The following is a 21,473-nucleotide window of genomic DNA, read 5'->3' on the forward strand; positions in this document are numbered from 1 at the left end:
TTCAGATGGGCTGTGTACAGGTGCAGTGATCAGTAAGGTGCTCTGACAACTGATGCTTAAAGTTAGTGAGGGAGATAAGAGTCTTTAGCTTCAGAGATTTTTGCAGTTCGTTCCAGTCATTGGCAGCAGAGAACTGGAAAGAATGGCGGCCAAAGGAGGTGTTGGCTTTGGGGATGACCAGTGAGATATACCTGCTGGAGTGCATACTACGGGTGGGTGTTGCTATGGTGACCAATGAGCTAAGATAAGGCAGGGATTTGCCTAGCAGTGATTTATAGATGACCTGGAGCCAGTGGGTTTGGCGACGAATATGTAGTGAGGACCAGCCAACAAGAGCGTACAGGTCACAATGTTGGGTAGTAAATGGGGCTTTGGTGACCAAACGGATGGCACTGTGATAGACAACATCCAATTTGCTGAGTAGAGTGTTGGAGGCTATTTTGTAAATGACATCGCCGAAGTCAAGGATCGGTAGGAAAATCAGTTTAACGAGGGCATGTTTGGCAGCCTGAGTGAAGGAGGCTTTGTTGCGAAATAGGAAGCCGATTCTAGAATTAACTTTGGATTGGAGATGCTTAATGTGAGTCTGGAAGGATAGTTTACAGTCTAACTAGACACCTAGGTATTTGTAGTTGTCCACATACTCTAGGTCAGACCCGCCGAGAGTAGTGATTCTAGTTGGGTGGACTGTACGTCTGAGTCAAATAGAACCTATTTTTAAAACCTCATAAACTGGCAATTTTATATTTTTGACTGATATTATGATTATCTGTTTGTTTAATATCTGCAGAGTAGTTAAAACACTGTCAGTTCCACTTTAAGGGCCCTGAGTATAATGGACACCCCCTTTACTGCAACACAATGTACAGGAAATTGTTTATGGTGCAATATGTATGTACAATTTGAAAAACGGATTGGATTTAAGCTGATTGCCCACTCTTTAAGGGACGCAAAATTAGCAGCGACGCTGGTGGGGGTGTAAACTCTGTGGATTTGGAAACTAGAAGTGCTCATGAGTAGAATGGACCCCCCTTTTACTGCAACAATGTACAGTAAATTGTGTAATTTGTGTACAGACAAAACATTGTTGATCTAATAATTATTTGTATCATAACTTGTATAAAATACGATCGATTTTTGTGCACATTTTCCATAATTGTCGCTCTAATTATTCATGTAAAGTGTACAGGACAGGACTCCTATTCTGAAGCGTTCAAAAAAAATCGTGACCCGGAAGTACTTAGTTATTCTTGCCTGCTTCACAGCGGTCCTTTTGTTGAGGGCTGGGTGCTATCCAGTTGAAGGAGTAGGTGAAAAAGATTGAAATATAACTCGGTGAAATCGAAACCGGTATGAAAAGTCTATAATTAATGCGTTTTGTTGAAGTATTCTTTGGGGAAATCCATTGACATTTCCCCCTAACTTCAACTATTGAGGCATTATTATCTGGCGCAAGGTTAGCGGGCTAACGTTAGCTGATTACAGTAGTTTAGCTAGTTTACCTAGTTAACAAGCCTGATACATTTTTAGAGGGATTATTCGAAACGGAAAAATTATCACAGGAATATTATGGCAGAAGCCGATAAATTAAACATCGACTCCATCATACAGCGACTTCTGGAAGGTAAGAAATGCTCTTTATTTTTTTGGGGTGAACTAGTTAGCTAGCTAACAACTTCCCAGTCTAGCTAGCATCAACGACTAAAGCTTACCGTGTGCTTCCCAGTCGAAACATGTCGCGCATATATTATGACGACATTTTGTGACGTTTTTGTTCGTTTTGGTGTTCGGCAGTTTTTCTTTCGTCTCTTCGAGCCGTAGAGCCTGACAGGGGGCGCTGTTTTGACGCCACCACGCCTCCATCTTGGCACTCCCCCACTATTGTAAAAATATTTGGGAAGCTATAGAAATGCATGTATTAATGTCTACTTTTTTCCCCCCATGTTTATTCTATTCCAGACACCTTATTGCATACTTTAAAATTATATTATGCGTGATAAACATACAAAAAAATATATATATAAACATTTTCCTCAAAGTATATATTTTTTGAAAGTTAAAATGTTACAACAACACTTAAACACATGTAATTGTGTCCTTGAAACATTACATTTAAATATTGTGTAATTCTTCTGCTGCTTCTGGGGAGTGCCAATATGGCCGGCCAGAGGCTTCATAGCCTCTCATTGGCCAATACATAGCATAAGCACTAATTTTACATTTTAGTCATTTTAGCAGATGCTCTTATCCAGAGCGACTTACAGTTAGTGAGTGCATACTTTTTCACTCCAGGGTTTATATACATCATGTTAGCTTCACCTAGCCGAGTTCTGCTAAGAGCAAACCGAACCTAGTATGCGGACGCCTTTGTCTGGCTAGCTGGATAGGTAGTTGGCTAGCCCTTGATCATGACTCTGTTCCATTACATTACACATAAGTAATTGGACGAAGGCGACTTCTTTACGGGGGAGTTTTGTTAAGAGCCCCGACGCTCAGTCTAAACATTAACACGCATCTCTTGCGGTACTGTTTTGGAAGCGTAAGGACCTTTATATTTAATATCAGCAATAAATAATTTTCAGAAAACAAAAGGTTAAATTGATAAACACCTTTTTATAGGTTAGGGTTAGTGTTCCCACACGGCCATATCTTCATGTTCAGCGCTTGTTTACGGAAAACAAACTGAAGAGAGACACGACCACCTGTGCTAATTGGCTATCTAGCGTGCTCCGAACACCTTTGTGTAAGCTTAACTTGGGAAGTGTAGCAGAAGTGTAGTTTCATCGGATGGAGGCACCTATTGCTGTATGGATCTGTGCAAAACTGCTACAATAAGTGTGTCTTTATTTGAAGGATTCTTTCTCGCTGATGAAAGATGAGGGCCATATATTTTGAAAGCCGTATCGCAAAGGATGATCATTGATGTTTCTTTTTTTGTTAAATATTATTACATTTTTTCAAATAATACAAAACATACAAAAGACAACCTACAGACCTACAGTTCTCACCCTATCTCCAGTGCCTGCACTACTCGCCGCCACAAATTGCACCATTTTGATCTTCTCCGTCGCCCACGCTCTTTCAATATTTAGATAATGAAGCATATGATTTTTCCATTGTCTTAACGATGGAGGAGTGGTTGATTTCCAGTTAAGTATACATTTTTTCAATATAACTGACGAGAAGAGTATCGTCCAACCCATCAGGTATCTCACTGCACACTCGTATGACATGTCTTGAAATATGCAGACAGATGGATTAAATGTAAATTTACATTGTAATACTTCTGACAGCCAACTTTCTAACTCCGCCCATACCTTTTGGACTTTATAGCATTCCCAGAAGGCATGGATTATTGAGTCTGTTAGTTTTACACTTAAGACATGACTCTGTCATTGTGCTATAGAATTTGTGAATTTTGTCTCTTGCATAATACATTCTATACATTATTTTATACTGGATTAAGCCTATATTTTATTTAACTGTTATTTCATTAGTTATGTTCCAACATTTCCCAATCTTGTGCCAATATCAGTTATTTTTAAGTCTTGGTTCCAATAGTTTATCTTTTTTTCTAAGAGGTTGTCAGTTGGATAGGCTCTCTGCAAGGTTTTGTATATCTTACCTATCATATGAATATCCTTTTCTGACTCAAATAGGATTCCCTCAAGATTGCTCTTATGTCCAAAAGATTTCAAATTGAAATTTTGTGATATTAAACTTTTAAGTTGCAGGTATATTATTTGAAAATATCTACATTGGTCTGTCCAAAATTGATTTTTATTTCTGCCATGGACATAAATGTATTTTCTATTACCAAGTCATGTACGGTTTCTATGCCTTTAGTTTTCCATGTCGACCAATTTATCGGTGCATTCTGAAAAGCTATCCAAGGATTGTTCCATAGGGTTGTGTTTTTTGGGAGTGATATTGGTTCTTTTAGAACCTGTTTCATTTTCTTCCATATTGTTATAGTGTTCTTAACTATGAAGTTGTTAATGTTCTTTGCTTTATCTTTTGAAAATAGACACTTGAAAAGATTCTGGGGTGAACATTCGCATCTTCAGTATGTACAGATTGTTCCTCTTTAGTGCATTTAACATTATGTCTCAAGTAAAAGCCTTGGGTGGTGAGTTGATACAATTCCAAGTCTGGGAGGTGTAAAACGTCCTTTTTTATTCTGAGTTTTTTATTGACATTTCTAAATGTTAAAACACAGCGTCGGGATTGTAGTTCACATAAGCCAGTCGTGGGCAAAGCTAATAGCTGAAAACGTTAGGGAGAAGGCAGAATATCGCCTAGAGTTTTAGAGCGCTAGTAGTTGGCTAGTAACTTAGCATAGCCAGAGACTGTAGCTAAGGCTAGTTAGCAGCTAGTACGCGATTGAACCAAAGAATTAGCACTGTTTTGGCGAGTTGCTTTGATATTCGCGGCTGCTAAAAAGTCAGTTGAAAACACTCACACAGGCTCACTCTCCACATGAGACACAATGTTGTGTGTGAACAAGTATTCACTTTGTCATTGTCTCCTATCCAGTGAAGGGCTCCCGACCTGGCAAAAATGTGCAGCTGACGGAGAACGAGATTCGTGGCCTCTGCCTCAAGTCCCGGGAGATCTTCCTCAGCCAGCCAATACTGCTCGAGCTCGAGGCGCCACTCAAGATTTGTGGTGAGGCCAAGTTGTCACTTCTGGGGTTGGGAAAAGGGTGCCTCAAATGTGGTTCATCAAACTAGTAGAACTTGATTAATTCCAAGAAGGGAAATTGATTAATCATCACCACAAACATCAACAATACAAAGTGTAAAGACAGGATATGGCTCAGGAACAGAAGACATGCACCTAAGCAATAAGGGAAGCAAGTGTAGAAAAGGAAAGCGCTACTAGCACCATATGTAGACTAAGGCAATTAGAAAAACTATTCTGAAGCTCATCTGTTTACCAACACTCGACAGAAAGGCATGATTACAATGAATACTTAAAAAAAGAAACGCTACTAGGCCTACTAGCTAGCATAACTAAAGTATTTTGTTTCGGGTGCCCAACAGCCTATTTTAGTCCTCTCATCTATACAGTAACAGCCGGAACAAACATTTTCCTGTTAGTATCTTGTGACCTTACACACCATGGTCAACTCTGCCCACCCCCAGGTGACGTCCACGGTCAGTACTACGACCTGCTGAGACTCTTTGAGTATGGAGGCTTTCCCCCGGAGAGCAACTACCTGTTCTTGGGGGACTATGTGGACCGAGGAAAGCAGTCACTGGAGACAATCTGCCTGCTGCTGGCCTACAAGGTCAAATACCCAGAGAACTTCTTTCTGCTGAGGGGCAACCACGAGTGTGCCTCCATCAACAGAATATACGGCTTCTACGATGAGTGTGAGTTGATGGGGCTTAGACAGATGCATAACACAGACAGACATGAAAAAACACGATAGAGCACCCGCATCCACAAGAGGCTTCATAACTGAGCATAACAGTTATGGGCACACATACATAGTAAATGCATATAAAAATAAATAATGTGAGTAATGTAGGCACTACAGTATGAGTGGTATTCTGACTTCTCCATTACGCTTGGGTAGTATTCCGTATTCCGGGTATTTGGAAATAGCCACGGGATATTATTATTTTTTATACCATTGAAGCTATTTCTTTGAAGTTTTTCAATACATTTTTATATTTGTAGCTACTTTTTAAGTAGTCAACTTGTGCAATACGTTAGGGGATTAAACAGATCGCTTTCGTCATTTCACCGCTCACATTAACTAACATTATGAAGCTTACCGTAGTTCCCCAGAACAGTTGAGCCAGTCACATGTTTGTTTGTAAATAGCACAACGGAAGACGGGTCGCATTTTATATTGAAAGTCAAGTGTTTTTTTGCTTCAATAGAGTGATCAGGGACAAGTAACTATAGTTTTCCTTAACAGAAAATACATTATTGCAACACATTCGGCAGATGACAGCAGAAGTGCTGCAATGCTCTTTGACTGGCAGCCACACAAGTAAATGAGCTTACAATGAAAAATCAAAGTTTTTGTGAGGCGCTTTGACATTTTTAAAAAGGTCGACAAACAATTTGATTTATTGATTGATTGGTTGGTTACAGAGCATGTATTATGTGAAACGCAAAATAAGAATGCAATAAATTATGTAAGAGTGTTATCGGGACAAAGCAAGGACCAGGTTTATTTGCTTTGAAGATCAGGGTTCAGTTTTGAAGGGTGTAACATTACACAAACGTTCAGATAGAAATGCATTTTGTATAACAGATACAGTTGAAGTCGGAAGTTTACATACACCTTAGCCAAATACATTTAAACTCAGTTTTTCACAATTCCTGACATTTAATCCTAGTAAAAATTCCCTGTCTTAGGTCAGTTAGGATCACCACTTTATTTTAAGAATGTGAAATGTCAGAATAATAGTAGAGAATGATTTATTTCAGCTTTTATTTCTTTCATCACATTCCCAGTGGGTCAGAAGTTTACATACACTCAATTAGTATTTGGTAGCATTACCTTTAAATTGTTTAACTTGGGTCAAACATTTCGGGTAGCCTTCCACAAGCTTCCCACAATAAGTTGGGTGAATTTTGGCCCATTCCTCCTGACAGAGCTGGTGTAACTGAGTCAGGTTTGTAGGCCTCCTTGCTCGCACACGCTTTTTCAGTTCTGCCCACACATTTTCTATAGGATTGAGGTCAGGGCTTTGTGATGGCCACTCCAATACCTTGACTTTGTTGTCCTTAAGCCATTTTTCCACAACTTTGGAAGTATGCTTGGGGTCATTGTCCATTTGGAAGACCCATTTGCGACCAAGCTTTAACTTCCTGACTGATGTCTTGAGATGTTGCTTCAATATATCCACATCATGTTCCTTCCTCATGATGCCATCTAAGTGCACCAGTCCCTCCTGCAGCAAAGCACCCCCACAGCATGATGCTGCCACCCCCGTGCTTCACGGTTGGGATGCTGTTCTTCGGCTTGCAAGCCTTCCCCTTTTTCCTCCAAACATAATGATGGTCATTATGGCCAAACTGTTCTATTTTTGTTTCATCAGACCAGAGGACATTTCTCCAAAAAGTACGATCTTTGTCCCCATGTGCAGTTGCAAACCATAGTCTGTCTTTTTTTATGGCGGTTTTGGAGCAGTGGCTTCTTCCTTGCTGAGCGGCCTTTCAGGTTATGTCGATATAGGACTCGTTTTACTATGGATATAGATACTTTTGTACCTGTTTCTTCCAGCATCTTCACAAGGTCCTTTGCTGTTGTTCTGGGATTGATTTGCATTTTTTGCACCAACGTACGTTCATCTCTAGGAGACAGAACGCGTCTCCTTCCTGAGCGGTATGACGGCTGCGTGGTCCCATGGTGTTTATACTTGCGTACTATTGTTTGTACAGATGAATGTGGTACCTTCAGGCGTTTGGAAATTGCTCCCAAGGATGAACCAGACTTGTGGAGGTCTACAATTTTCTTTCTGAGGTCTTGGCTGATTTCTTTTGATTTTCCCATGATGTCAAGCAAAGAGGCACTGAGTTTGAAGGTAGGCCTTGAAATACATCCACAGGTACACCTCCAATTGACTCAAATGATGTCAATTAGCCTATCAGAAGCTTCTAAAGCCATGACATCATTTTCTGGAATTTTCCAAGCTGTTTAAAGGCACAGTCAACTTAGTGTATGTAAACTTCTGACCCACTGCAATTGTGATACAGTGAATTATAAGTGAAATAATCTGTCTGTAAACAATTGTTGGAAAAAATGACTTGTGTCATGCACAGAGTAGATGTCCTAACCGACTTGCCAAAACTATAGTTTGTTAACAAGAAATTTGTGGAGTGGTTGAAAAACAAGTTTTAATGACTCCAACCTAAGTGTATGTAAACTTCCGACTTCAACTGTAGGATTTTATGTCATGAAGAATTGGGCATCATGTCATATCTATTCATTACGTTGCAATTCCCAACATGCTGCACTGTTCATCTTACTGAATATACCCTGTAGGTAAGAGGCGGTACAATATCAAGCTGTGGAAGACCTTCACCGACTGCTTCAACTGCCTGCCTGTGGCGGCCATCGTCGACGAAAAGATATTTTGTTGCCATGGAGGTATGAAGTTGTAGTATTTATCAAATGGCTCCTGTGTGCACATTTCCGGTTGATTTTAAACACCCTTTTGTCCTTGCCCTAATGTGCCATGTAAACTCCCATTGTAACAGTAGAACATCAGCTGCCGTAGAAAGAGTGAAAGGAAAAACTCAGTTAAGAGAGAGAAAATTTAGAGATATTTTGGATTGAGCCAGGGCCAGGCTGAGATGTAGGCCGTAGTTTTCATCAGTCAGACCATGAGCTTTAGGCAGACTGAGAAGTGAAAACCACAGAGTTTAAAAAGCCATATTATTTAATAAATATATATATTCAAGCTTTGCACCCAACCATCCCTCGTGCGACAATCTATACCTCATTTTTGTATTTATTCCCCCATCCCCCAGGCCTGTCCCCTGATCTCCAGTCTATGGAGCAGGTGCGGCGGGTGATGCGGCCCACGGACGTGCCTGACCAGGGCCTGCTGTGCGACCTGCTGTGGGCAGACCCGGACAAGGATGTGCTGGGCTGGGGAGAGAATGACCGTGGCGTCTCCTTCACCTTCGGCGCCGACGTGGTCACCAAGTTCCTCCACAAGCACGACATGGACCTCATCTGCAGGGCCCACCAGGTCAGTGACTACCGAAGGGGAAGGGTTTAGGGAGCAGAAAGGTCCCGGCAGGTATACTGTTTTTATTTATTTTTATTTTTATTTAACCTTTATTTATACAGGTAAGTCAATTAAGAACAGATGCTTATTTGATGACCTGTTAGAATACTTGAAAAAATGTGTCCTTCCTCAAGTTAAGATTTAAGTCATTTTAGAAGCTTGCAGGATTCATTACTTACCAACAACAGCTGCAAATCCAAATAAAACGATATCATGTTTTAACGTTTATTTTCCTTGCTTTGTCTAACACTATCATGAATCTAGCGGAAGAAGTGGGGTTCAGAGTGAAGTATTTATTTTGTTTCATAGCCAAGTTTCTCCCCCTGGCTTTAGCCGCTGGGGGAGCAGGCCTGCCCGGGCAAGACCAGGGGGATTGCCTAGCAACACATGCCTTGAAAGGGAGGCAACATCAGCACAACAAATTCCCATGATTCTATGCTAGATTAGGACCGAACAATTAGTGACTGCTAAAATGGCTTTGAAAAAGTACGATTTCAGCTAATAGGGAGAAGTATCTAACAAAATAACTACTTTATGCATTCACTAATCATATCATATAAACAATTTACATATACAGTGGGGAGAACAAGTATTTGATACACTGCCGATTTTGCAGGTTTTCCTACTTACAAAGCATGTAGAGGTCTGTAATTTTTATCATAGGTACACTTCAACTGTGAGAGACGGAATCTAAAACAAAAATCCAGAAAATCACATTGTATGATTTTTAAGTAATTAATTTGCATTTTATTGCATGACATAAGTATTTGATCACCTACCAACCAGTAAGAATTCCAGCTCTCACTGACCTGTTAGTTTTTCTTTAAGAAGCCCTCCTGTTCTCCACTCATTACCTGTATTAACTGCACCTGTTTGAACTCGTTACCTGTATAAAAGACACCTGTCCACACACTCAATCAAACAGACTCCAACCTCTCCACAATGGCCAAGACCAGAGAGCTGTGTAAGGACATTAGGGATAAAATTGTAGACCTCACCTCGTGGGGCATCAATGATAATAATAATAATAATAATAATATGCCATTTAGCAGACGCTTTTATCCAAAGCGACTTACAGTCGTGCGTGCAAACATTTTTGTGTATGGGTGGTCCCGGGGATCGAACCCACTACCTTGGCGTTACAAGCGCCGTGCTCTACCAGCTGAGCTACAGAGGACCATGATCATGAGGAAGGTGAGGGATCAGCCCAGAACTACACAGCAGGACCTGGTCAATGACCTGAAGAGAGCTGGGACCACAGTCTCAAAGAAAACCATTAGTAACACACTACGCCGTCATGGATTAAAATCCTGCAGCGCACGCAAGGTCCCCCTGCTCAAGCCAGCCCATGTCCAGGCCCGTCTGAAGTTTGCCAATGACCATCTGGATGATCCAGAGGAGGAATGGGAGAAGGTCATGTGGTCTGATGAGACAAAAATAGAGCTTTTTGGTCTAAACTCCACTCGCCGTGTTTGGAGGAAGAAGAAGAAGGATGAGTACAACCCCAAGAACACCATCCCAACCGTGAAGCATGGAGGTGGAAACATTCTTTGGGGATGCTTTTCTGCAAAGGGGACAGGACGACTGCACCATATTGAGGGGAGGATGGATGAGTCCATGTATGGCGAGATCTTGGCCAACAACCTCCTTCCCTCAGTAAAAGCATTGAAGATGGGTCGTGGCTGGGTCTTCCAGCATGACAACGACCCGAAACACACAGCCAGGGCAACTAAGGAGTGGCTCCGTAAGAAGCATCTCAAGGTCCTGGAGTGGCCTAGCCAGTCTCCAGGCCTGAACCCAATAGAAAATCTTTGGAGGGAGCTGAAAGTCCATATTGCCCAGCGACAGCCCCGAAACCTGAAGGATCTGGAGAATGTCTGTATGGAGGAGTGGGCCAAAATCCCTGCTGCAGTGTGTGCAAAGCTGGTCAAGACCTACAGGAAACGTATGATCTCTGTAATTGCAAACAAAGGTTTCTGTACCAAATATTAAGTTCTGCTTTTCTGATGTATCAAATACTTATGTCATGCAATAAAATGCAAATGAATTACTTAAAAATCATACAATGTGATTTTCTGGATACAGACCTCTACATGCTTTGTAAGTAGGAAAACCTGCAAAATTGGCAGTGTATCAAATACTTGTTCTCCCCACTGTAATTAGTGTTGCACAGTATACCGGTACCATGGTAATATCACGGTACCAAAACGTCATGATACTATGATACTTAAGAGTACCGTTTCATATACTACCAGATTTGTCGCCCCTACCGATCTAAAGAACCAGCTGGCGCCTGTTATAAAATGTTTATAAAGTCAGTTTTATTTATAAATTCAGTTGAAGCAATTTCTAGCTCAACCATGTAAAAGAAAAAAATAATCCCGGGTTGCTAATTATTGGTTTGATAACAAATGTTGTTCATTCATGTTACCTAGCTAGCTAACAACCTTCTAACATTTGATTGGCACAGGAAGAAAGGAAAAGGGTCTGCTACTCATGAGATGTGCTTCAAAGCTAGGATTCATATAGGCCTAATGTAAGCCTAAACTATATAAAAAAAATATTATCTCTTTCTGGTGCTCCTTTATGTTTGGTGCCTAATGTTTTTAAAGTTGGGAGCAGTGTGTATATATGTTTGTGGGAGAGAGAGTGGTGTGTCTGTTTATGAGAGAGGGAGACGGGGAGTGTGTGAGGGGGGGAGGGACAATATATGTGTGTCTGTGTTAACTGAAGAGTAAAGAAGGTTTCATGCAATGTTTTCCCCTTACTGCCGCAATGACATTCAGATCATTATGCATGTCAGTATATTCCTTCCTCCCATTCCTCCAGCCAAATCACAGGTAGGCCTTTGCAAATATGAGCAAATCAGCCATTCTACGCACTATTCTATTATACAGTGAACAGTGTTATGTTAATTCAATATGTGTTGTATTGAGTAGAAGTGGGAATATCAGTGACAGGTTTTTTGCGACGCTAGTCAACTCTGAATTCCCCGATTTTCCCCCCCACCCCCGTGGTATCGTGATACTACTCTGTAGGTTTACTACCCGGCCTGGCCTTAAACGGTTGCCTTAAACGGTTACCAGTTTAGTGGTTTTGTTTGTGATATGAATATATTACTTCCCTCTAGTACAGGCTCTATGCGGTTTGAAAGTGAATAAGCCTAGAATTCCTTGCACACTTGTCCACAGTGTTACATAGCAAAAGGATGAAGGACAAAGCTACCTTGGTTCCCTACAATCATAACAATCCCTCTTAACCTGTTCCAAATCGGGGTCAATTTTGCAATGGAAAACAAAAACTACCATTTTTGTTATTGGTCAAATTCAGATTGTACCTCCTCATTTTACTCAATTTCGCACCGTTTCGTGCCTACTGAACACAGCCCTGCTTGGTTCTTCAGGTGGTTGAGGATGGCTACGAGTTCTTTGCGAAGAGGCAGCTAGTGACACTGTTCTCGGCCCCCAACTACTGCGGCGAGTTTGACAACGCCGGAGCCATGATGAGCGTGGACGAGACCCTCATGTGCTCCTTCCAGGTAAAGGGATATCACAAAAATCACTTTCTAATCTAAAAATTTTAGTAATGTGTTGAGGACGTCGTTTTTTTGTTGTCTGCGTGTCCTTTGTTTTGGCTGTAATGGTACTTCTCCGTATTAGCTGGTGTAAACAAATTTCCCCTTTTGAGATCAATATAGTACTATTTTAAAACTGCAACAATGTTTTTATAGTAGTATATAGTTGGCATTTACTATAGGGTTTTCTTGATTTTGAATGCAAGTCTCTTTATTTGTTTGTTCTCAATCCTCCCCAGATCCTCAAACCTGCAGACAAGAAGCTGTTCTACGGGGGTGGAGGGGGCATGGGTTCCGGACGCCCTGTCACCCCCCCCAGGAAAGCCAAGAAATGACTTGCCCCTCCCTCAGCCCCCACCTGCACTCCCACCATGCCTGCCCGCTCTACCTCTCTTTCCTCTCTTTCACCAAACAGCCAGAAATCAAACCAGTATCCAGGGCTTTTTCCTTTTTTTATCGTAAGAAAAACATGTAATGCTATGAATTGTCTATGAGTGGGTGTGTGAGAGAACAAGACATGGAATGCGCCTGTTTCCGTCTGCGAGCGAGCATTAAAAAGTGTGCGTGTGTGTACATTATGTGTGACAATTTGAGAGATTTGTACTATCCCCTTCTCTTACCAATTTGCCCCATTGGAAGTATGGAACCACAGTGTCGTTCTGTACAGTAATTGTGACTGAAAAAAGCAGGGTTCGGGAGATAGTGGAGACCGCTGACCTGATGAATTTAGCAGCAAACAGATGGCGTGTTTGTGCAAAGGGGAATTGGTTTGTTTTTCCATGTCCCGCTGTACTGTAAAATGTCAAACAGAGATGTGTGTGTGCCGTGTAACTACTCCCGCTTCAAGAAAGATGTTTGAATATCCTCGAGCAGGAGAGGTTAAATGTGTCAATTGTCTCAAAGGAAAGCAAGCATGCCCTCCACTCGCACGCACATACACATACAATGACCCTTTTCACAAATTCATACGAGCCAGAGCTGTAAAAACCACACAATTTAGGTTTGTACAGATTTGATTACTTGAAAGAGATTTTTTGTGAATTCGTTTTGTAGTCTCATCAATTGACCAATAAAGCGAGAATCTGAATTAAGTTCTTCTTTCATTGCTTGTCTATTATCTTTGCTAACCACCACCATCTTTCAATGCAGTTGTCATATGAAAAGGAATGCTACCCCTATCCCCCTCTTTTTTTATTTTTTTTGTACTGTGGCTTCCTGCCTCTAGTATTTGGTTAGAAGAGTCGGCAAACCCTTCCGGGGGCTTCATAATTTTATTCAATTTCTTAATCCTCATTCTATACCAACCTAAATCGATTTTGAAACTGACATGGACTAGTGCTTTTGTTATGAAATCCAGCTTAGTAAAAAAAAAAAAACTCCTGCACACACCTCTACATGTATTTTATTGTGTCGACGTTTCGATCAGGGACCTTTTTAAGACGGTCATCTTTGGGGTTGTAATTCTCTGCACCTCAAATGAGAGAAGCGTGGTGCTGCGTGTTCACATTTCGTCTTGAAATACAGTGAGGGAAAAAAGTTTTTGATCCCCTGCTGATTTTGTACGTTTGCCCACTGACAAAGAAATGATCAGTCTATAATTTTAATGGTAGGTTTATTTGAACAGTGAGAGACAGAATAACAAAAAAATCCAGAAAAATGAATGTCAAAAATGTTATAAATTGATTTGCATTTTAATGAGGGAAATAAGTATTTGACCCCCTCTCAATCAGAAAGATTTCTGGCTCCCAGGTGTCTTTTATACAGGTAACGAGCTGAGATTAGGAGCACACTCTGAAAGGGAGTGCTCCTAATCTCAGTTTGTTACCTGTATAAAATACATCTGTCCACAGAAGCAATCAATCAATCAGATTCCAAACTCTCCACCATGGCCAAGACCAAAGAGCTCTCCAAGGATGTCAGGGACAAGATTGTAGACCTACACAAGGCTGGAATGGGCTACAAGACCATCTCCAAGCAGCTTGGTGAGAAGGTGACAACAGTTGGTGCGATTATTCGCAAATGGAAGAAACACAAAATAACTGTCAATCTCCCTCGGCCTGGGGCTCCATGCAAGATCTCACCTCGTGGAGTTGCAATGATCATGAGAACGGTGAGGAATCAGCCCAGAACTACACGGGAGGATCTTGTCAATGATCTCAAGGCAGCTGGGACCATAGTCACCAAGAAAACAATTGGTAACACACTACGCCGTAAAGGACTGAAATCCTGCAGCGCCCGTAAGTCCCCCTGCTCAAGAAAGCACATATACGTGCCCGTCTGAAGTTTGCCAATGAACATCTGAATGATTCAGAGGAGAACTGGGTGAAAGTGTTATGGTCAGATGAGACCAAAATTGAGCTCTTTGGCATCAACTTGCCGTGTTTGGAGGCGGAGGAATGCTGCCTATGACCCCAAGAACACCATCCCCACCGTCAAACATGGAGGTGGAAACATTATGCTTTGGGGGTGTTTTTCTGCTAAGGGGACAGGACAACTTCACCGCATCAAAGGGACGATGGACGGGGCCATGTACCGTCAAATCTTTTTGAGTAACTCAAGAAGAAGCACATTAAGGTCCTGGAGTGGCCTAGCCAGTCTCCAGACCTTAATCCCATAGAAAATATGTGGAGGGAGCTGAAGGTTCGAGTTGCCAAACGTCAGCCTCGAAACCTTAATGACTTGGAGAAGATCTGCAAAGAGGAGTGGGACAAAATCCCTCCTGAGATGTGTGAAAACTTGGTGGTCAACTACAAGAAACGTCTGACCTCTGTGATTGCAAACAAGGTTTTTGCCACCAAGTACTAAGTCATGTTTTGCAGAGGGGTCAAATACTTATTTCCCTCATTAAAATGCAAATCAATTTATAACATTTTTTACATGCGTGTTGTCTATCTGTTGTCCATAGGATGGCGCTCTGAGTTGCCACTGAAGTGGGCTGAGGTAGAATGTGTAGTTATGTGAGGGGTCATTGGACTTTCGTATGTTAAACGTTGCTCATTGGTTAAGCACCCCAGTAAGGGTTATTGTCAATGAATGGCTTACGACAGAATCTCAAGTAACACTATTAACTCATTAATTAACAACGGAACGCATTACTTGATGCTGTAGCATTTGACTTTTCGCTTGCTATACCCCTGCATGAAGCTTCTGCAACAAATAAATGTTTTAAGTAATTCAAGAATATTGATCCCGTGTTGCTGGGTGGAACTCGTGCAAAGAAATGTGGATCACTCTTTCACACTCCATTCTATATATATATATAAAAAATATCACATTTCTCTTCTGTATCTCCCAGTCTCTGTTTTCATTCGTCTTGCTGTCATCAACACTCGTCCTTCAAGGCGCTCTGTCCATCAATATGCCTTCCTTTCACAACCCCAATAAGGTGAGGGGTGAAGGAAATAGCAGTGTGTTAAGTTTAGACCTAAAAATGCCACATATGACCATGCTCTGTGAAAAACGGGATGTCAACTCAAACCTTTCCCTATAGTTTCCCTGTACTGCAATTTCCCTGTTCTGTACTTTTCTATTCTTGGCCACATCAGTTCCTGCAGTGTTATTCCCTAGCATGCCCCATTTGCAATTATAGATAGTCATTCGAAGAAAGAAGTTCAATAAAGTAGGTTACGAATGCACATATGTCACTCTTATGGAGAAAGTATGTAGTCTCATCGCAGGGCTCAACTCCTTGGGTGTCTGTTGGGTTGTGCGTTACCATCCCCACCTCAACTATTCCAACCAGTGACTAGGATTAGGTTCCCGTCTCTGCTGGACCCGTACTGAACTAAGGGTATCACAGACTCCTGAACATGCAGTCTTTGAGTCGTAACAACTCTTGGTTACACAGCGTTGCTCCAACACTTCAGCAACGTTGGTTTTACCTTTTTAACCAAATACCTGGGTCGTGTTCATTAGACACCAAACTGAAGAAAATGGATTGAAACATGGAGCGACTACCTGGACTTGTCCAATAAGAAATGCTTATTTTTGTTTTCTGTTGAAAAATGCATTAAAACTTTTTTGGGTGTGTGCGCTAATAAACGCGGCCCTGTAGTAGGTGCTTATCAGACTGCAGTGTGTATTGTCTAGAAATTGTGGTAAAAGGTGTAACGCTGTACTTTAAGTAACAGTTTTATGAGCATACAGTATATCCACAAGTGATTGATGATGGTTACATACTGTGGCACTCTATATGACATATTCAATATCTTACATAACATCTAACATAAACATTGATTGACGTACATTGAGTCAGACGTACACTACCAGTCAGAAGTTTGGACACACCTACTCATTCAAGGGTTTTTATGTATTTTTACTATTTTTTACATTGTAGAATAATAGTGAAGACATGCCAAGAGTGTGCAAAGCTGTCATCAAGGCAAAGGGTGGCTATTTGAAGAATCTCAAATATAAAATATATTTTGATTTGTTTAACACTTTTTTGGTTACTACATGATTCCATATGTGTTATTTCATAGTTTTGATGTCTTCACAATAAGTCTACAATGTAGAAAATAGTCAAAATAAAGAAAAACCCTTGAATGAGTAGGTGTGTCCAATCCTTTGACTGGTACTGTATGTTCCAAGTCAGTAAAACAGTTTAAGTTGCACCTGAAAGTGGCTTACTGCAAATGTAATTTAGAATTTTATATTTGAGTGTCATTGCACTTACACTATATATACATAAGTACATTTATATGGACACCCCTTCAAATTAGTGGATTCGGCTATTTCAGCCACACCCGTTGCTGACAGGTGTATAAAATTGAGCACACAGCCATGCAATCTCCATAGACAAACATTGGCAGTAGAATGCCTTACTGAAGAGCTCAGTGACTTTCAACGTGGCACTGTCACAGGATGCCACCTTTCCAACAAGTCAGTTCGTCAAATTTCTGCCCTGCTAGAGCTGCCCCAGTCAGCTGTAAGTGCTGTTATTGTGAAGTGGAAATGTCTCGGTGCAACAACGGCTGAGCCGCGTAGTGGTAGGCCACTCAAGCTCACAGCGCTGAAGCGCGCAAAAATCGTCTGTCCTCGGTTGCAACACTCACTACCGATTTTCAAACTGCCTCTGGAAACAACGTGAGCACAAGAAATGTTCGTCGGGAGCTTTATGAAATGGGTTTCCATGGCTGAGCAGCCATACACAAGCCTAAGATCACCATGCGTCGGCTGGAGTGGTGTAAAACTCTTGGAGCAGTGGAAACGCGTTCTCTGGATTGATGAATCACGCTTCACCATCTGGCAGTCCGATGGATGAATCTGTGTTTGGCGGATGCCAGGAGAACGCTACCTGCCCGAATGCATAGTGCCAACTGTAAAGTTTGGTGGAGGAGGAATAATGGTCTGGGGCTGTTTTTCATGGTTTGGGCTAGGCCCCTTAGTTCCAGTGAAGGGAAATCTTAACGCTACAGCATACAATGGCATTCTAGACAATTCTGTGCTTCCAACTTTGTGGCAACAGTTTGGGAAAGGCCCTTTCCTGTTTCAGCATGACAATGACCCCGTGCACAAAGCGAGGTCCATACATTGACTGGCCTGCACAGAGCCCTGACCTCAACCCTATCGAACACCTTTGGGATGAATTGGAAGCCGACTGCGAGCCAGGCCTAATCACCCTAACATCAGTGCCTGACCTCACTAATGCTCTTGTGGCTTAGTGGAAGCATGTCCCTGCAGAAATGTTCCAACATCTAGTGGAAAGCCTTCCTAGAAGAGTGGAGGTTGTTATAACAGCAAAGGGGGGACCAACTCCATATTAATGCCCATGATTTTGGAATGAGATGTTCGACAAGCAGGTGTCCACATACTTTTGGTCATGTAGTGTATGTAGGCATAATTAGGGTGTTATGGATGGTCAAGTTACCTAAATTGCTACCACACTTGTTGCACTATGAACGGAAAAGTCAAATGCAAATGCCTATTCAAATCTGACAAGCTAGCAAAATGAATGACACTATGTCAGAAACAAGGAGGCCTCTTTTGCTCCCAACCAACGGGGCTCGTTTTCCTGTCGGCTCCCATGAGTCTTGTGCGTGGGATATCCCTAAGTGAAAGGAATGGTGTGAACACCCAAGTACTGCTGAATGCTCTTTACGACAAGCAAAGGCCCCAGCATGATGCAGGGAAAAGTCCTAAAATGGCTGCCGATATCTAAAGGTCCCCACTAATGCATAAAAGTACGACTTATGGAACTAAACCTTATGGAACTGCATTCCGAAATAAAAACCGGCCATAGCTGTCGGTGGTGCTATGCCCAGTTGCATAGTGTCACCTGGGCTATTTATACCCAGTGAGTCATTCTGACTACATAGAGACTCAGCTGCCACTTCTATTCTTACTGTATCTAATGTTGTAACAAGTACCCCGCTAATACCAATGCTATAGCTACTTTATCTATAGTCTTGACAGTGTACTACTAATTAACGCAGCACTGTCAATACTTCAACACAGCAACATTAATGTTTTTATCGACGTTATTTCATTGCTAACACTGAATTTGCAGAACAAATAGGTCTTAAGGCCTGCACAGAAGGCATTTGCTTTTGTACCATAGCTAATGAACGTTACGCCAACTACAGAACATGACCAGGGTTAAAGCTATGCACATTCCTTTCTCTGTGGATAGGCTCTGAAGCCTTTTTGAATTGTGCAATGTTGTAAACAAGCTTTTTGTCCCTATTGGTTTTCAATACATATTGAGTTATGTCACTGTATGAACTTATCAGTGGCTTGGCCAAGGGACCTGGGTGGTATCTCACAAACAGGATCCATGAAGTAGACTGCTACCTTTGATAAACACCCAGTAAATAACTGAGTTTATGAAGAAAGACCAAATGTATATGTTATCTCAAAGTTTAAGGGATAGTTTAGCCAAATTACAAATTGTATTTGTTTGCTTACCTTGACAGCTGTCTAGGCCTATGTACAAGGAAAGGCTGCAATCCACACTTAGTTTGTTAAACTAGCCACTGTAATATTAGCATTTCATAACCAATTATCAATGTAAGTTAATGTTAGCATGAGAATATTTCATGGCCATTTCAATGCGGACATTAGTGGTTGGTGGCAGTGTAAGTTTAAAAATCCTTAAGAGTCTATTGACGCACCCGTCAGTTTAAGCTAGAGATATCAGGTTTTTTGCATGGGCTGCGTCTCATTCTACCGCATCCGCCTGTCGGCCTTCCGCATCTGCGGTGGAAGGTGGCTGAGCTAGAGTGGTGTTTGTCAGACCACGAGACATCCCGAAAATTGGTCTTGTAGCGTCCAAACTATTATGACCACTCTATGGTGTTCTCAGTTTTGCTCTATGACCACCACAAGTGTCACGGGACTCGTCTGAAGGTAACCCAGACAAACGAATGAAAGTATGGAGGTAGTTTTGTGTCAACAAAAATACAGGGTTAAATGTGTCCCAAAGAAAATCAAAATTTTCCTGAGCTTTCATATATTTCCTAGATATAGGACAAACACTTCAAAACCTTATTCCTTATGATAAATTTTTTGACTGTCTATTTTGCCAATTATGAATGTGTTATTCAATGCGTTTCTAAGGGCTATAGTAGTAAAGGCCAAATTCTCTATATTTTTTTTATTCAACTTTTTTTATATACCTAAATTGGTTCAAAATTCAAAATCGAATAGCTAAATGATCCATGGTATGACCATCTTAAAACAATTCCATATGTTAGCTGAGTTACTTGGATCTCCTTAGCTCTGACATGTTGAGTTACTGGAAGTTTAGCTGCAAGTCAGCAGGAACTGGCTGTTTTCATGTTGCGTCAGTTAGCTATCCACACAGCTGCAGCACTGCGGTAGTTATCACTCGCACAGAACCGGGACGCATATAGGATCCGGGGGGGTTAAGGCAGCACATGGCGATCCTTCAGGCTGGCATGACGGTGTGGCACGTTAGCGCCGCTCTTGGAGTGGCAGGAAGGGGTGTTGTGGGTGTCCCGGGGTGCCTGGGTTACACCACCCCAAGTTATCACAGGCAGCATAGAGGGTACTGACTGACACTGCACCCATAGACAGAGATGAGCAAGAGTGAGGGAGGGAGGGAGGGAGGGAGGGAGGGGAGGGAGGAGGGAGGGAGGGAGGGAGGGAGGGAGGGAGGGAGGGAGGGAGGGAGGGAGGGAGGGAGGGAGAGAGCGAGGATATTGAGTTAAATGTCACTGCATTACCCTGAGGGAGACACTGACAGGCCGACCCTTTTCACAGCCCCCAAATCTCAGAGGTCAGGCAGGCCATACAACAGCTGAGAGGACCCGGCCTGGCTGAAGAAGGGGGGGATGGGGGGATGAAGGAGAGGAGGGGCGGTGGTGAGAGACATTGGCAGAGGAAAAGGAGCATAAAATGTGTCATAAAAATGTCAGGGGACACCGAAGGAAAATTAATTCAAGGCTGAGAATAAAATAGGTGCTTGTACAGCAATAAATCAATTTTTGTTTGATGTATGGTCGGGACATTTGGCATGTGTACACATTGAGGTTATCAAGAGTATGTATCTTGCCATTTGTACTGTACACTAATGTAATGCCTATGAAATAGTTGAAGTTAAATAAAAAAAAATTCAGAACACACATTTTTTATCGCACTGCTTTGCTTTGGCCAGGTCGCAGTTGTAAATGAGAACTTGTTCTCAACTGGCTTACCTGGTTAAATAAAGGTAGAATAAAAATAAATAAAAAATAAGGGTATTTACAAGAAAACATATGCATTAGAATGCATCAAGCCTTATAATAGTTTGTGTGTGACTGTGTGTCAATTACTGTATGCATGCATACATAGAGTGCATCGAGTTTTAATTTGCTCATCTATCACTTATTCCCAAATCAACTCTTTGGCACTTGTGTAGATGTGATTTAATTAGATAGATGTAAGCAATATGGTGGTAGCTCCATCTTGCCCTCTAATGGGTAGGTGTAGTTGCCATATTGCAGACATCTATTGAATCCCTTTAAATCTATACAATTGCCTAAAGGGTAGGGCCTGAGGGTTAATTTGGGATTCGGGATATGTATGTAGCCCTTCTCCTTCACTACTCACCTACTGTACCATTCATTTTATGGGGCTGCTTTGCCCATCTGCAGGGAGAGGCCTAGGTCATAAGGTCAGCGACAGCTGCCTGGGCA

General features: G+C 41.8%; 1 protein-coding gene across 1 annotated transcript; it reads left to right on the plus strand.

The window, feature by feature from the left end:
* The first annotated feature begins 1,235 nt into the window (after positions 1-1,235).
* Positions 1,236-13,427, plus strand: LOC121572343 (serine/threonine-protein phosphatase alpha-2 isoform). Its single transcript, XM_041884407.2, has 7 exons — positions 1,236-1,624; positions 4,537-4,668; positions 5,148-5,378; positions 8,012-8,116; positions 8,500-8,723; positions 12,166-12,300; positions 12,576-13,427. The coding sequence occupies exons 1-7, from the start codon at positions 1,570-1,572 to the stop codon at positions 12,669-12,671; spliced, it is 978 nt and encodes a 325-aa protein (XP_041740341.1). The 5' UTR covers positions 1,236-1,569; the 3' UTR covers positions 12,672-13,427.
* Positions 13,428-21,473: the final 8,046 nt, after the last annotated feature.

This window comes from Coregonus clupeaformis, chromosome 1 (assembly GCF_020615455.1).
Source record: "Coregonus clupeaformis isolate EN_2021a chromosome 1, ASM2061545v1, whole genome shotgun sequence".
In the NCBI taxonomy this organism is placed as follows: domain Eukaryota; kingdom Metazoa; phylum Chordata; class Actinopteri; order Salmoniformes; family Salmonidae; genus Coregonus; species Coregonus clupeaformis.